The sequence below is a fragment of the Porites lutea genome, chromosome 3, assembly GCF_958299795.1.
Source record: "Porites lutea chromosome 3, jaPorLute2.1, whole genome shotgun sequence".
In the NCBI taxonomy this organism is placed as follows: domain Eukaryota; kingdom Metazoa; phylum Cnidaria; class Anthozoa; order Scleractinia; family Poritidae; genus Porites; species Porites lutea.
The window spans coordinates 27,442,694-27,458,010 of NC_133203.1; the positions used below are offsets into that span (position 1 = coordinate 27,442,694).

The 15,317-nt window shown below is 38.2% G+C and overlaps 3 protein-coding genes across 3 annotated transcripts in view; all 3 read left to right on the forward strand.

Moving 5' to 3' along the window:
• Positions 1 to 63: 63 nt before the first annotated feature.
• Positions 64 to 2,068, forward strand: LOC140929553 (uncharacterized). The gene has a single exon (XM_073379307.1). The coding sequence runs from the start codon at positions 104 to 106 to the stop codon at positions 1,613 to 1,615; it is 1,512 nt and encodes a 503-aa protein (XP_073235408.1). The 5' UTR covers positions 64 to 103; the 3' UTR covers positions 1,616 to 2,068.
• A 3,789-nt stretch (positions 2,069 to 5,857) lies between these two features.
• Positions 5,858 to 15,317, forward strand: part of LOC140930838 (uncharacterized) — a 38,518-nt gene continuing 29,058 nt past the window's right edge. Inside the window, exons 1-8 of the mRNA XM_073380547.1 lie at positions 5,858 to 6,418; positions 7,083 to 7,173; positions 8,170 to 8,267; positions 9,134 to 9,195; positions 10,225 to 10,237; positions 11,513 to 11,579; positions 12,561 to 12,592; positions 13,434 to 13,522. Coding sequence (XP_073236648.1) covers positions 6,301 to 6,418; positions 7,083 to 7,173; positions 8,170 to 8,267; positions 9,134 to 9,195; positions 10,225 to 10,237; positions 11,513 to 11,579; positions 12,561 to 12,592; positions 13,434 to 13,522 — 570 coding nt within the window. The 5' untranslated portion in view covers positions 5,858 to 6,300. The remainder of the gene's footprint in view (positions 6,419 to 7,082; positions 7,174 to 8,169; positions 8,268 to 9,133; positions 9,196 to 10,224; positions 10,238 to 11,512; positions 11,580 to 12,560; positions 12,593 to 13,433; positions 13,523 to 15,317) is intronic.
• Positions 14,703 to 15,317, forward strand: part of LOC140929554 (BTB/POZ domain-containing protein 6-like) — a 1,432-nt gene continuing 817 nt past the window's right edge. Inside the window, exon 1 of the mRNA XM_073379308.1 lies at positions 14,703 to 15,317. This exon is cut by the window's right edge and continues 817 nt beyond it. Within this exon, the coding sequence (XP_073235409.1) occupies positions 14,703 to 15,317 (615 nt within the window).

Sequence of the window (15,317 nt, forward strand, 5' to 3'; positions counted from 1 at the left end):
GCCGACGGTTTCCGAAGGTATGAACCACAGGTTTCCTACCTGCATCGGATCTTCGCCTCACGTTTTTCTTCAAATCGGCTGTATTTTCTGGCTGCGTTGCCAAATGGCGTCAAAAGCAAAGCCTGCTTTAAAAAATAAGGACCATTTTGTCAACGTTAGAGTCCCAAACTGGCCATATGAAAAGTGGGAATTACCAGAAAGCACAGAGAGTCAGGTTGACTTCGAGAAAAATTCATCTCCAGTGCACAACATTCCAGCTTCCGTTGGCCCGGTATTTCATTCATTTTTGGAAAGTTTTTCTCGCCAACTTGACATTTATAATAATTGCACAAGTACTGAATTATTAACTCAAGTAACGACCATGTTGAATGACAGCTTATGCGAACTTGGAAAGTCTTACAAATGCTTTGAAAAATGTCAACTCATTCAGGCCGGAAGTGTAGCTGAGAAAACGAAAGTAGAAGCTCTAGACGAATTCGACTTTTTAGTTGTTATGGAGTATTTTGCAGACAAAGAATATTTCGAAATTGTGTTACGGCAGGGCTTGATAAGGATATACGTTAAGGACACATCCGTTATCGAGTTTCTACCCATTGAATGTCAGAATCATTCCGGGAGTATCGAGTTTCTTGATGTTACCTTGCGCTCCAAGTTCATGGAACTGTTTATTGAGATATTTGATGAAAGTTTACCATCTGGTTGGAGAAGGGTAACCACTAAGGACACAACACTATGTGGGTCTGGTATAGCCTCAACACTGCATTTGGTGTGTGAGAAATTAAACTTAAACATAGACATTGACTTGTGTCTGTGTTTACCAGTAAGCGCCGATGACTTTGAGGGGGCTCTTTCCATTCCAGAGCAAGTTAATCCACAATTCACTGAGTACGTTAATGCTCAATTATTGTTGTTTGGATACATTAATAATATCATGAAGCAGTCACCCCTAAAGGTGTTTGTAATTCTGGGGAAGGCAGACTTCTCTTTTGAAGCTATTTCTACTCGAATCACCGCTCCATTTCTAGAACTTTCTCACTTTCAATCCTTGCCACCAGAAGATGGTCGTATTAGAGCCTACCGCACTGCAAAATGCATTTTGTCAGCTTTCCTTCCAGAACTAAGCGACATCTTTGGTTGCAAAAGATGTTGCCACAAGCTTGTGAGATCATATCATGTAAAGAATATACTCTTTTTCATGTTAAACAACTACAAGGATGATATCCATTGGGAAGGAGACAAAGTTCCATTGCGAGTTTTAGAAATCTTTTCTGTTTTAGAGCAATGCATGATTGACGATGACGAATCAAGTTATGATGCAGCTGTTTCTAAGTTTTGCTTTCCCGGGACTCTTTACGTGCAGAATGTTTCCAATATAAGTCAATATTATAGTAGTGAAGGTGGACACAGATACTTTTTCACTCCTGACTCTCACAAGCCTATGTATGAACTCAGTTCTTCGCCAGTTTATGAACAACATCTCTCAACTGGCAATGATACAGGTGACACTCTTTTGAATGAATGGTTTGAAAAGCTAAATAACAAGCCCTGGAACTCCAAACAGCTGCTCCATGATTTATTTAACTTGTTGAAAAAACTTAATGAAATAATCCATTAACAGTAGCATTCCAAAATACAACCTTTAGTTGGAATAAAACCTTTCAAAACCTATAACACCTTTTTTCTGATAAACACTACAAGAGTATAAGAGTCATGACTCACTTTGTTTTTGTGTGTGTGGCTTAGCACAATAGCAGAATATTCAGATTAAAATAGATTTTTAAAGCAATAATTCATTTTATTATTATTATATTTAGATAGTTATATGCAGTGCCAGACATCATCTGGCATTCAAACATAAATGACTGTCTTTAAGACTGTTTTTCATTGGTAGCCTGGGTAGCTGGCAAAAGCTCTAAAAATTGTGCTGTGTGTTATGTTTCTTGGTCAGCTGATTGGTCGGATGACTAGGAAAACAATTAACATAGTTACCCCATACCCAACTGCCTCAATATCAGGGGTGAAAAAAGAAAGCTAATAATCCAGAAAGGTCCTATTCTCTAGGTACTCCCTCTCGAGATATTTTTAGTACATTACTTCCTTGGAAATTATAGGTATACCAGTAATTTTTTTTATACTCTTGGGATACTTATGAAGCCCAGTGCAATTGGATGAAACATTGTTGGCCAACAACTCCTAACATTGTTGGATGTTTCATGTTGCGTGCGTCTGCATACCCTGTTGCAGGTTGTTGCGCTTTGCTAGAAGTTGTTGTGCAAGGTTTGAAACTGGTCAAACTTTTGAGCCAACAACTCCAAGCATTTCTTCTGTGATCGCGGAAGCGTAGCGCAACAATGTTGAATCCATTTGCACAGCTCTACTATTGGAGCCATGGATGCACATTACACATGGCCTACAAAGTCTTATGTGTTGTATCCTTCCCACAATTCACTGCAGGTCCCAACAATGTTGGGAGTTGTTGCATCCGTTTACACACCACTGCCAACACGGACGCAACAACTCCCAACATTCTAGGGCCAACAACATTGGCTGTCGTTTTGTTCATTTGCAGTAGCTTAAAAAAGGGCTTCCTGATACTGTCATATCCCATAACAATAAAAACAAAATTTGCCATTGAATTTGTGACATAAAAAAATGTAAAGATCTGAAAACTTTAACAAATAAATAAAATAATACACTATTAAGACATTTGTATTAAATTTTGGTCTGTTTTGTTACAACAAATACCTTAAGAGGGATTACCTAAGAAAATTGATTCTATATAGGGGATAGCTTTGACCACCCTACCCTTACCAACTTGTAGTTTACCTTCATACTTTCTTAAACACTTTTGGCCTTTTAAGTCCGCTCTCGCCCTCAGAATTTCCAATGACCCCCTATGGGACAGATCCATTCTGGAACCATACAATGTAGCACATGACTGTTATTCTTGTGTAATGTGTGATAGGAGTGTACTGTATGTGGCTGCACACAAACAATGCATGTATGCTACATACAATACATAGCAGCATTCAAATAATGTGATGTCTAGTCAATTGAATAACATGTTTTGGAAGTGCAAAAAGTGTAAGAGTCTGAAACAACAGCAAAACCTTAATATCAGCTTAAAAACAGTTCAATGAAATTGACCCCAGGACAGAGTCCAGACTGTGGAACTCAAACATCTTATTATCCTGTGCTGTCTTGAACTGGAACCTTCAAAAATTTAGCTTAACACAGTGGAAAAAACAAAACAAAACAAAACAAACAAAAAAAAAAAAGATAGATAAATTAAAGATGCATCTCGTACTAGTCTAGACAAAAAAAATCAAAAGACCTCAGTTGTTATATGGCACTTCCTCTCTTCTGCTAGGGGCATCAGTAAAACAGAAAATGCAATTACAACCACAGTGTACAACAGAATTCTCACATTTTAGCTACCTCTTTCATCAGAATCATGATCACCACAGGTAATTTGGCAATGTCTGTCAATGTGCTTAAGTAAATTAGCTGAACGAGCAAAACTTTTGAGACATATCCAACATTGCTGCAGGTCCTTTCGTATTTTCTTTCCTCGGAGGTTATCCTTTTGATCATGTTCCAGAGAACCCTCAACAGGCTCTGTATTACACTGTGGCGATGATGTACAGGTACATTTTGAGGACTTTCTGTGTCTAAGGAGGCAGGATCTGAATTTATAAGACATCTTGCAGTGGCTACATTTAAAAGGCTTCTCCTCCGTATGAGTTGTTTTGTGAGATTTCAATGAAGAAGCTCTTGGAAATCTTGCTTCGCATATATCACACTTGTGCAGGAACCTATCGAGGTGAAGCAGTTTATGTTGTTGCAGCTGAGAGCTTTGCTTAAATTTTTTAGCGCAATGTTCACATTTGTATGGTTTGTTGTTGGAGTGAATTCTTTTATGCAATGCAAGGTGTGTAGATGTGCGGAAGTTTTTGTCACATTCCATACAATGATAAGGCTTTTCTCCTGTGTGCATTCTTCTATGCAGCATGAGATTCCATGCAGTTTTAAAACCATTTCCACAGTGTTCACACTTAAAATGATATTCCTTGCTATGGGTGTGTAAGTGTCGCTCCAGGTTCGATTTTTGATGGAACCTTTTCTCACACTGGTCACACTTGAATGGCTTCTCATCATTTCCACCATGTATTTTTAGATGCCTGTTTAAGTTCCCTGCTTTGTCAAAGGTCTTCTGGCATTTGGTACATTCAAAATACTTCTTCTCGGGGCAAGGATTCTGCATAATAACAACCTGATGAGTTAAAGAAACATATTATTAAGGCCATTAATTTTTTACAAAATCAAGGAGTGTACGTTTGACAAGATATCTGCTAGCCTGAGAAACATACAACAATTTATTTTGACACACCACCACTGGACTCCCCACAAAATGACATCCTAGGGATGAATGCAGAAATTGCATACTGATGAGATGTCACTACCCAAATCTGGGTATTGCTTCTGATTGGTTGAAGCAGGTTTCCCTTGCCGCAGCAGAACCAATCAGAAGTACAGTAGAACCCCAGTAACACAAACCCTAAAGGGAAGCAAAAACAGACATTAAAGTTAGCGGGGGTTCGAGATTTCGCGTTTGATTAAATCTTCTATTTCCCATGTTAATATTGATAGCTTAATAATAATAATACTGTTATTAAGATTAATAGTTACTGATTTTTCAACAATTCAGTATACAGTACAGAGCAAAATAAACTTATCTCATCAGAAATTGTACCATGATTATGCATTTTTTTTTTTGTTATAATACAGGGAAATGATTGTCAAATAAGTGATCTGTTCATTGCTCTTATAAAAAAAACAAATTGTGTGTAGTGTTAGTTTTAGGAATTTTACTGATTGCACGGCAAGGAAAAGCTAATGGGATAGCATTCTTACTGAGTTCCAAGAACCAGAACTCGAGTTATTGAGGTAAATTTTGATCGAGGGAAACTAAATTTAGTTTGAGTTAGCAAGGAATTCAAGTTATCTGAGTTCCAGTGAACTGTGTGAAAGTGACTGAAAAGTAGGGTTAAATCCAAGGAAAATAGGACATAGTTCGGGTTAGTGGGGAGTTTGAGTTATCTGAGTTCTTGACAGCGGGGTCCTCCTGTACTAACCATACCTGAGTAATAATGACATGTCATCAGTGTGTGAAATGCCTGCATTTGTTTCTCAGACATGATCTTGCGGAGAGAAAGTTTCATTTAACTGGATGTAACCGGTCATTTTATTTTTCATGAAACGGAATTCCCCCCTCTCCCACTCACCCGACTCTCTTTACCACCCTCCCAGTTTGCCCTGCGCGCAGGAACATTGATGAGTACTACAAGAGCTGCTTTTAGCACAACAAGCATATATCGATATACCAGTTTTTGGCACACTTTTTCTTTTCACGTTATTTCACAGATTAGTATTCCGCCTACTTTGGAAAAATTAACACAGATGATACTGGAAGACAAAAACAACTTCCCTTCGCGCGCTTTCGCGGGCAATAACTTCGCGAATTCTGCTACAATATAAACTTACTTGAGCCCTTTTAGACGAAAGGGAAGTTATCCTTCACTTCAATCTTGTGACTTGTAGAAGTTATTGGTTATAGGCTCCTATATGCATTAACGGAGTTTACTGTAGACAGCTACTTATTCTTTTTTATCCACGCTAACATTTCGACCATTCGACCATTGATTCTTCCAAGTTCTGGCTCACGATGGAAATAAACCCACGTGACCGGAAATGCCCGGTTGTTTTTGAGTCGGCTCCGGTCCTCTCGCGTTCAGAGCTGTTATGTTTTGACCGTTTCCTGGCGAACACATCAGTTTGCAAGCTGTATGCATATTACATAGATGTGCTTTTTTAGCAAAACAGGTGCATAATCAGACAGTGACAAGGCAAAACCACAAGCCGAAGATACCAAGGTGGGCAGTGAAATATATCGTAAAACTCTACATTCACTGAAATTCAGTTGAAGGATTGTTGAAGATCGGCGATTTCTCGTTGTTGGAGCAAATTTGGAGCCTTGCGTGCGGTTGGCTTCTAATTTTAAAAGATAAGTTTAGATTGAGCTAAGCTTTCTTATTTTTCCTGTCATGGTATAAACGGAAGGCTAGGTTTAATCTTGTATTGATTTGAAGAAGTCGTTGGCATGGAAGCGTTGAGGACATGTGCTTACCAGCTTAGATAATGAAGGTGTAATTTTAAGAAAACGATAAACTGCGAAAAATATTTAAACATCGATCAGCGATGAAGCGAAGAACAAGTATAAAATTGCAACTTTAGCGGACAATGGGACAAGACCTTGCCAAGCAAGTTCAACCGAGGAACAGTGTTCATTCAAATAGCCCTGTAGTCCAAGCCCCACAGCCGAAAGATTTATACAGCAAGAAGGGTCCATTGAACAGATGTAAGTGTGCACGTTTGTCACATTTTTATGTTATTGATATCAAATGTCACCCCTGGGAATCCGCACAAAAATATCATTTGCCTCCGGGAGAAATCTGCAGGCAGGCTAGACGCATTTTTCTTGCTAAAGTCTCCCTTTTTAATCGCAATCAAGTTCTACCATCACCATATACATTTTAAGTTATATTATTGGAAGACCGAAGGCTAAAATGAAGAACCAGTGAGCGATAGCATCCGGACACTACACTTCACTAAGTAAATATAAAGCCATCATTTCACTTCTAGGAGCTAAATACGATTATGACTCTAGGGGTCAGATTTACTCTTTGGCTAGGAACTTAATGATTATTTATAGAGGTCAGATAATGACAAAAATATAATCTCGTGTCTGATCTAAGCCACCTCAGATGACTTACGTGTGCTACAGTCTAGGGTCCACTGGTTGAGACTCTTAAAGCATATAGCTCGCTCTATTTCGCAGATTTCTTGTCAGGGAGAACCGGTACATGCTTACTTATATTATTTTGTTTCTGAAAAGTCAGTCCTCTGAATTTCCAAAAGAAGGCAATTCAATTTTGTCCCTGATAAAGGTTAAGGAAATTACCTTTTTTGATTTGAGTATTAATACAATTAATATTCTTTGAACCTCTTGTCTCTTCAACTAGTTTCAGAAAGTGAAGTTCAAAACATGGTGAATGTTTACCATAAATTAGCAGCCCTCTCTCCCCGGGACAAGTATATTGACAGGAATACTTTGTAAGTTGTATATAATAATATATTTGTTAGATATCTTTATTATATTAAATAGATATTCAAAGCAGTTATACCAGCAGTCAAGGCAGCTGTGTTCTAAAAAAAATTAAGGGAGCCCAGTGCTTTGAACCTGTGAAATCCAGGGTACCTTAAAGCAAATGACTAATCTGTGAAAAAAATTAGGATTTCCCAGTCGCCCAATTAAGAGCCAAACAAAGATAGGCACCCGGGGGACCAGCAGGCGCTGCTAGAGCATGTGGGGCCCTGTCAGTTCATCAAAATAAATGTTATCATTCAAATTAATCAATAATTACAAGTATTAATAATTTATCTGAGTTTTTTACTTTTGTTTATTATTAAGAGCAGCTAACTAAAATTTATCCTTTTAGAAAATTTTAAGTTCAGATGTAGAAGGAATCATTATTTGTTGTGTGTTCAAATTAATTTGAGTAAAACCCTGTTTTGTGCCAAACAGAAAACCTGTAATAGTGCAATGCCCAGGCTGGTTTCAGTTAGGACAGTAAAGAAAAAAAAAAAAAAAAAAAAACATACATCAATTTCTTTATGAAAACTGGGATAAGCCATTTGTACATGGTACAATTACTATTGTTTACCAGGAGTGTTTGGGACCGAGAGGCTTTTTAACTACCGTAAGTAACTGTGCTCTGTCTACAGTTGTGTCCCTAAGGTAAAGGGGCACTTCCTTACATTTTATTTGTCCACCAAAAATGATTTATGGTGGAAGAAGAAAATGTAGGGAAGTATCCCTTTACCTCAAGCGTCTTTATTACACTTACATGTAATGACTCAATTAGTTGCTGTAAGAGTCAGTGGTTTTATGTCATCAAATTTAATTTCACTTTGTTCTGTTGGTGTGAAATTTTTAAAATGAATGAAGGAAAGATAGGGAAAGTGGGTGCAGCTATATAAGCTATCCCTAATGTTGATGGTCTGAGTTTATTGATGAAAAAGAGATGGAGCATTGTATATCCTTTTCAGCTTGCATTACTTTCCATTGGATGGCGTCTTGGCTGGAAGACTGTTTGCAGCATTTGATAAAGACAAAAATGGTCATATCGATTGCGATGAGTTCTTAGGTGAGAAAACCATACATTGTAGTTGTAGTGATTAGCAATTCATCAAAATTAAGTAAAGGACCAAACCCCACTCTTTTGCATATAGGGGGTGTCTCCAAGCCTGGTTTTTACTACAGACAGGTTTAAATTTGCTTTGGATTCCTGTTTCTTTTTCTGAAGACAGTGTAACAGTTACTGTTGATTTTACATGTAACTCAAGTCTGCTGTAACTATTTGAATATCAAAACATGCAATTTTGAGCTAGAATTAATATAATAAATTGATGATATTCCTGCTAATTATGTAAGCTTTCTGATTTTGAATTTAAATTGTAGTTGAAGAGGTCTCGATCTGTGGAATATAAAGGTCCTAAATTAAGTGACTCATGATTTAAGCTAATGAATTCTTCCAGTGATTCATATTAGATGATTTGTTGATATTTGGCATAAATACCATATGGGTGATATTTCAAAATTGTTACACGTAATTTCAGAATTTGAGAAATAATATTTTGAAATGTCACGAGTGGTATTTATGCCAAATATCACGTACAAATCTTGCTATTATTTGTTTATATACCCGCAAAAGGTTTGTGGGTATTTCATATTAAGCTGAAATACCTGCACTACTCTAAGCCAATCAAATAATTGCAGAAATTTCTCATGTAGTAATATAAAGTATTATACAAGGCAAATTTAAAACAGAACCTTGCAGGTCACCATAGAAGTCACTCAAGTCACTTTGCCGGACATTTCTTCATTTTCATACTTAAAGCCTGGTCTATCTTAACCATACTGCGAGCAACCCAGCCAAGGAGTTCTGTTGCTAAAATGTAGTTATGGTGACATTTACTTTTATTAAATGTTTTAAATTTTAAAAAAATATAGGAGGTCTTGCACTGTGTTTGAGAGGTTCAACAGAAGAAAGAGGGCAGATCATCTTTGATATGGTAAATTTAGCAAAGTAGTAAACATGTTAATTGTAATTACTACATGTACCAGGGTGCAAAGAAAATCATTTTTACAGCTCAAGCCGTTCGGGCAACCTGAACCTAGCATTTACGAGCCCAGACTTCATTTCAACTAGCCCCAAAAGCTTTTTGATGAGCAGAATTGATTTCACAGTTCTTCTATTATTCGAATTCCTCAAAACACATCACTTGCCTGTAAATTGCCAGCATTCACAAACTAACCCTGTAGTTCGTAATTTATTTGAATAACTATTAAAATTAAATGGTGGAATCCACGATCAGGAGAGATTTTGTTTTCTGATTGGTTTCCTGAGTAGGCAAGCTGGGTTTCCTACATCAATCCCACACTGAAAGGGTTCTCTTTTTGGCTATGATCCAACCAACCTTTATTGATCAGTTGCTGAATAAATACAAGTTTGGTCAAGATCGCTGGGTATTAGCATAATTCTTTTTTACTTTGTCTGGGTCCATAAAAGCACAAGTAAAATTAAAAGCTTGGTCAAATATACCTATCCATGCATACATCTTGTCCTCAGCCATGATCAATTAATTACACATCTCAGTTAATCTTATTGCTTGATTTCTTGATGACAGCTTATATCCTGCCTTAATTTAATACTAAGTGTGTAAATTTCTGTCATCATTGTTCACAACACTTAAATGTAAAGGATAGACACCAAAATTTTTGTGAGTCAAACTTAAAGACCCCTCAAGAGTGAATTTAATTAAGTTTAGCATCTGAGTGAATAAACAAACAATATTAATTTCACATTTCAATTTATTGTTAATTTGGGTCACAAATGCAAGCTAATTATTGTCCAAATTTTGATACATTTGTTTTGGAGAACTTGGCTCATGAAAAATTTGGTGTCTACTAAAGGCATATTAAATATCTGGCTTTCCTTTTAATTTATAATGTTATTTTTAATTGATTAATGCAAAATGTATAACTTTTTTTCTTTCTTTTTCTCCCTATGTTCATCTCTTGACTATTGCTGCCCTATACAGTTCAACCTTGATGGTAAGACATAGTGACCTGCTTCGTATTAAATAATTGTTAAGTTGAAATCTAATGGATATTTGAGTTCTAAAAATATTCATTAAAGATATTAACCCATTCGCTCCTGGGGATTTTGCCGAAAAACGCGTTTTGAAGCTAGTCGAGTGGTTTTCTGGTCACTGTCGTGCTATAAAGAGCTAAAACTTACCACAAACCGGTTTACAGGTCGTACACTTGGCGGCCTTCTGATCCAGATGCAAAATATCAGCTTGCGAAGTTCGGGCATGCGCAGAAAGCAAAATTTCGACATAGTTTTTGGGTTTAAAAGTGACACAGCAGTCTTGACTTTTACTTTTCGCTTTCTCTCTTCCCTTCTTTTTTCGCTTTTCTTGCCTCATTTTTTTTTTCTCTTGCTGGGCATTTAGTAGGCTTCATTTTGGTGGGAAGAGTTTTTAGGAAAGCTTTTAGGATCTTAGGATTAGGTGAAAGGAAAGGTAGGTGGGTAATGGAACAAGATTTTCATGGAGATTTTCAGGTCCTTGTCACGTGGTTTTTTGCTTCTTTCTCCGGTGTCCTTGACTGAATTGTACTCATTCTGGTATGGTTTGAAAGATCTCTTCACTCTGCACAAGTTAGCGAAGAAAGTTGTCCTTGACCGTTAAAACTGATGACGTCACAAAGGGTAGAAAGGACCTGGATCCGCACGGGCGGTTACGGGCGGTTCAGGGGCGAATGGGTTAATAAGGTTCATTTATTTAGTAAGTTATAGGGTGCTGGGGCTGGTCAGACCTAGCCTATGTTGTAGAGGATGGAATCAGGGAGGGAAACAGCTGCTCCTTTTCTTCCTTCCTATCACTTTTGTTTGCACCTGCCACAAAGGCTTGGCCAGACCGACTTTCATTCTGTTTCAATAAAAAATCCTTCTGTTGATCATGACTATCCAGCCAGATCAGTCTATTTTCAAATGGTATGCTTGGCAGTGGTTGTTTTTAGGGGAAATTTTGAAACAGTCGACTAATATTTTATTGTGAAATATGACAGGTCTGGGTAGTCTCCATCACAGCTGCTGAGGCCTATAGTGAGGCAGGCCAGTTCTCACTTCTGGTGTTTAGCAAAAACGCCATGATAGCGAACTATAGTGGTGTATTTACAAAGAAACAAACACCTAGTTGTAAAGTTTATTTCTATCATCGCTGCATTGAAGTTTGAAGCAGGCCATTGTTCTATAATATTTGATTTCTTTCTTACTGTTGTCAGTTGTTGGTCAGGAATAATTAGTAATTGTCTCCTTTTTAGGCAGTGATGGAGTCAGTATTTCAGAGATATCTGCAATGCTCAAGTCTTTATTGTCAGCTGCTGCAAGGTAACCATAAAGCTCATCTCACAACCCTAGCGCTCACATATAAATACTATAGGATGTTTTAAAGAACCCACACACTATTCGTAAAGAGTAGGGCCCACAGTCCCTGGTATCATGTGGTGGTCCATCTCTCATGGAGGGAGGGACTGTTGAGGGGCCCACAGTAATTGACTTCAAGCACTGTTGCGGTGATCCTGCCAAAATTGGCAACCTACGTGTAAGTAAATAGATAAATAATAATTACGGGTGACAAGAGGAGCCCGCAATCCCAATCCCTAGGTTGTTATTACGCATGCGTCGCATGTATGTAGCCAGCATTGGTTTGGACTTCCACTAAGAAAGAATGGAATGCACAGAAAGCATTTTGATCACACGTTTCAACCTTCTACCCCTGGTAACCTGATCATGCGTGTTTTGACCATCTGTCACTTGAAACCTATGCAAAGCACAGCATTGGAGCTAAAGCGTTTTGACTTTTGACTGTTGTCGTCAGCACTCCGTAACCTTTAATAAAAAATTATTACATAGGCTTTTTGTCCACGGTTAACAACTTTCTGTAAAAAAGAAAACAATTCCTTTTGGAAAAATTATTTCGATAGGAACTGAAAAAACATGCAAAAATTAGGTATCCTTCTATTTTTAGGCTTTTATCTCAGAAGTAGAGACTGCAACGGCCAACGAAAATTAAAGAGATAATTTGTAGGGGTGCCACCCTTGATTTTCCAAAGAAATCCTTGTAAATTTTGAAATTTTCAAACTGGCGTAAAATCTTTTAATTATGTGGCTCAAATTATTTTGTTATGAACAAAATAAACTTTGAGTCCCGTAATGCTTATTAGGGACAGATCTAATATCGTTAATAATAAAACACTCATTTTCATGTGAATGGTTCTGTACTTCGCCTCATTTTGAAAGTTCACTGAAACCCCCTACTCACTCATCTGGATTTTTTTGTATTATTTATTTTAAATTATTTCTTTGTAGAATTGTACATGCCAGGAACAGCCAGTCTCAGGGTAAGTCTTACCTATACTATACTACCAGCTAATACAGTCGAAGCTCTCTCTCCTTGCGACCACTCTCGTAAGCGACCAGCTCTAGTTACAACCACCTTTGAGAAACTCCCTTTGAACTGTGACCTAAACATTGTAATGAAAAGCTCTCGTAAGCCACCGCTCAGAGTCTTATTCATATAAATCAACGCTTTAATTAAACTACACACAGCGCTAATGTTTCGTTGAGACAAAGATCTTGTGCAGGAATTAATTTGTAAAAGTTCAAGGTTATTTCCTTAGCGTCCACTTAGCCTGTATAACAACGACCACTCACAGAACTTTTAAAGAGTTTCTGAAGGTCTTGTAAGCGCGGCCACTCTCTATTGTTTTACCATGCGGTCGCTCATTCTCATAAGCGGCCAACTCTAGTTACGACCACTTTTGTCAATTTCCCAGGGGTCGCTTACGAGAACTTCGGCTGTGCATGTACGTCCTTTTAACAGGGTCTCTTATACCTCTTTTTATAATATAAAAGTACCCCATCCACATGGTGTTTTTGGCAAGAAGGGTCATCTGTTTGGCCCGCAATACGTGAGCAACGAAGTTACTGTATGTTGTACTTGAAGTGAATTATAGTTACGATTTGCGCAAGAAACATATGATCTCCCTATAGTCAAACTAATGAGTTAAGAAAGAACATTGATATGAAATCATGGTTAAACAGGGATTTTATCCTTTCCGATTTCAAGACGAAAGGCTTTCTACATTTGGGCTAATCAAACCAAGTGGAGAACACGTCCAAATCAGCACTGGAAATACCTATATTTTGATGTTTCGTTGTATTTTTACTCTACTGGTCCAGGTGCTACTGATTCCGTGAATATGTCAGAAGTAGACTCTGTCGTGGAAAACTTTGTCAAAGATGCCCTCAGTCAGTGTGATCAGAGCACGGTAAGTGAAACTTTCAAACGGGTTCAGTAGTGAAGGTTGTTTTCTCGGAAGAAAGTCTTATATACATGAAAAGCATTCGCAAGGCAACATCAGATTCAATTTTAAAATTCTCATATTAGGAAACTGACCAGAATTCTTGAATGAACTTTATGACATGAATACACTTATGTTCTTTGCAGATACGATAAGAAAAAATATATATATTAAACGAAAAGTGGGGGAAAACTTACTCTAGGCGCCATACGTTCTTTTCTCGCGGCTGACGAAGTCAGGTTGCGAATAAAAACCTCCTGCTCGGAGCATGATCTCACCAGTTTTCATGATCCAAGCCCTTGGACGGAGCCGCCCGGGGTTTGAATTTTATGCGGTCTAACGCTTACCCGTTCGAGCAGAGGCTAAATTTTCGCTGTGTGAGCTGGCGTGCGAGAAGTAGCCTCTACCGACAACCGTTCAATTTTCTATCGTACATGCGCGAAATTCGTCACGCGGTTCGCAAGCTAAATTAATCGTCAGTTGTTCAAAAGGTGGATAGCGCTATCCACCGGATAAATCTCTATCTACTGGATAACACAGTTGGTTTCCCTAATACTTATAAATTTATTGGATAGTGATTTATCCGGTAGATAGCGCTATCCACCTTTTGAACAACTGGGGCCAGGTCTGTCGTCAAATGGCGCGAGTTTCGCGGGAATAAAGAAATTGCGACAATGCTCAAGCAATGCTCTAAACCGGTCGAGAAAAGGAAAAAAACCCTTTTTTTAATTTATTCGTCCAGATTTCGGGACAGATTTGAACGCTTTTCGGCAGAGGCTACTTTTCGCACGATAGCTCACACAGCGAAAATGTAGCCTCAGCTCGCAGGGTATCTCCCGCTCCGATCTGAAGACCGGTACTCACCAGCAGCGCTCATTTACCTTCAGTCATTCAGTTCTGGAAAATGCTTGTCGAAGTTCAAAATTATATTGGAGTTTGAAGCCGCCATTAATAAAGGGATATCTTAAACAACATTTTCAAGCCATTCTTGCATTTTGCTTTCGTTCGAAACTCAAACAAAGTATGGTTGTCCTATGGTTCGTGCAATCCCGCGCAGACTCAGAAGCCTTTTCGAATTTCTTGGTTGAGAGGAAAGGAAGTTCGTGAGTTGTGTTGACGTTAGCTAAAAAGCTACGTGGTAATCAGAATGGCTACCTTTGATGATAACTGGCAGACGGAATGCCCAACCATCAGCGAGAGGACCAAGTTTATTTTTAATAACGAATTGTTAAGTGATGTGAAGTTTGTAGTTCCTGCGTCGCTGAACGAAAGTGAAAGCCGAAAGAGACAGAAGAGCATTCCAGCCCACAAGTTTGTTCTCGCAATTAGCAGCCCTGTGTTCTTTGCCATGTTCTATGGTGAAATGGCAGAGACTGCAGGCACTGTTCAACTGCCTGACTGTGATTATGAGAGCCTGTTAGAGTTGTTTCGTTACTTGTACAGCGATGATGTGAAGCTTAGCGGAAGTAATGTGATGCAGGTTCTATATTTGGCAAAGAAATATATTGTACCCTCACTGGCTAATAAATGCACTAAATATCTCCGGGAACATTTAGAAGCGTCGAATGTGTTCTCCATTCTTCCTCAAGCTCAGAAATTTGAGGATAAAGATTTGGAAAATCGGTGCTGGGGAGTAATTGAGAAGCACACTGAGCAAGCTCTAATGTCGGATGAATTTCTTACGCTTGAGCGATCAGTTGTTGAGTCTGTCGTGAAAAGGAATATATTGAAAGTTAAAGAAGTGGATTTGTTCAAAGCTGTG

Excerpts from the sequence above, each read along its gene's own strand:
- LOC140929553 (XM_073379307.1), top strand. The coding sequence starts at position 104 with ATGGCGTCAAAAGCAAAGCCTGCTTTAAAAAATAAGGACCATTTTGTC.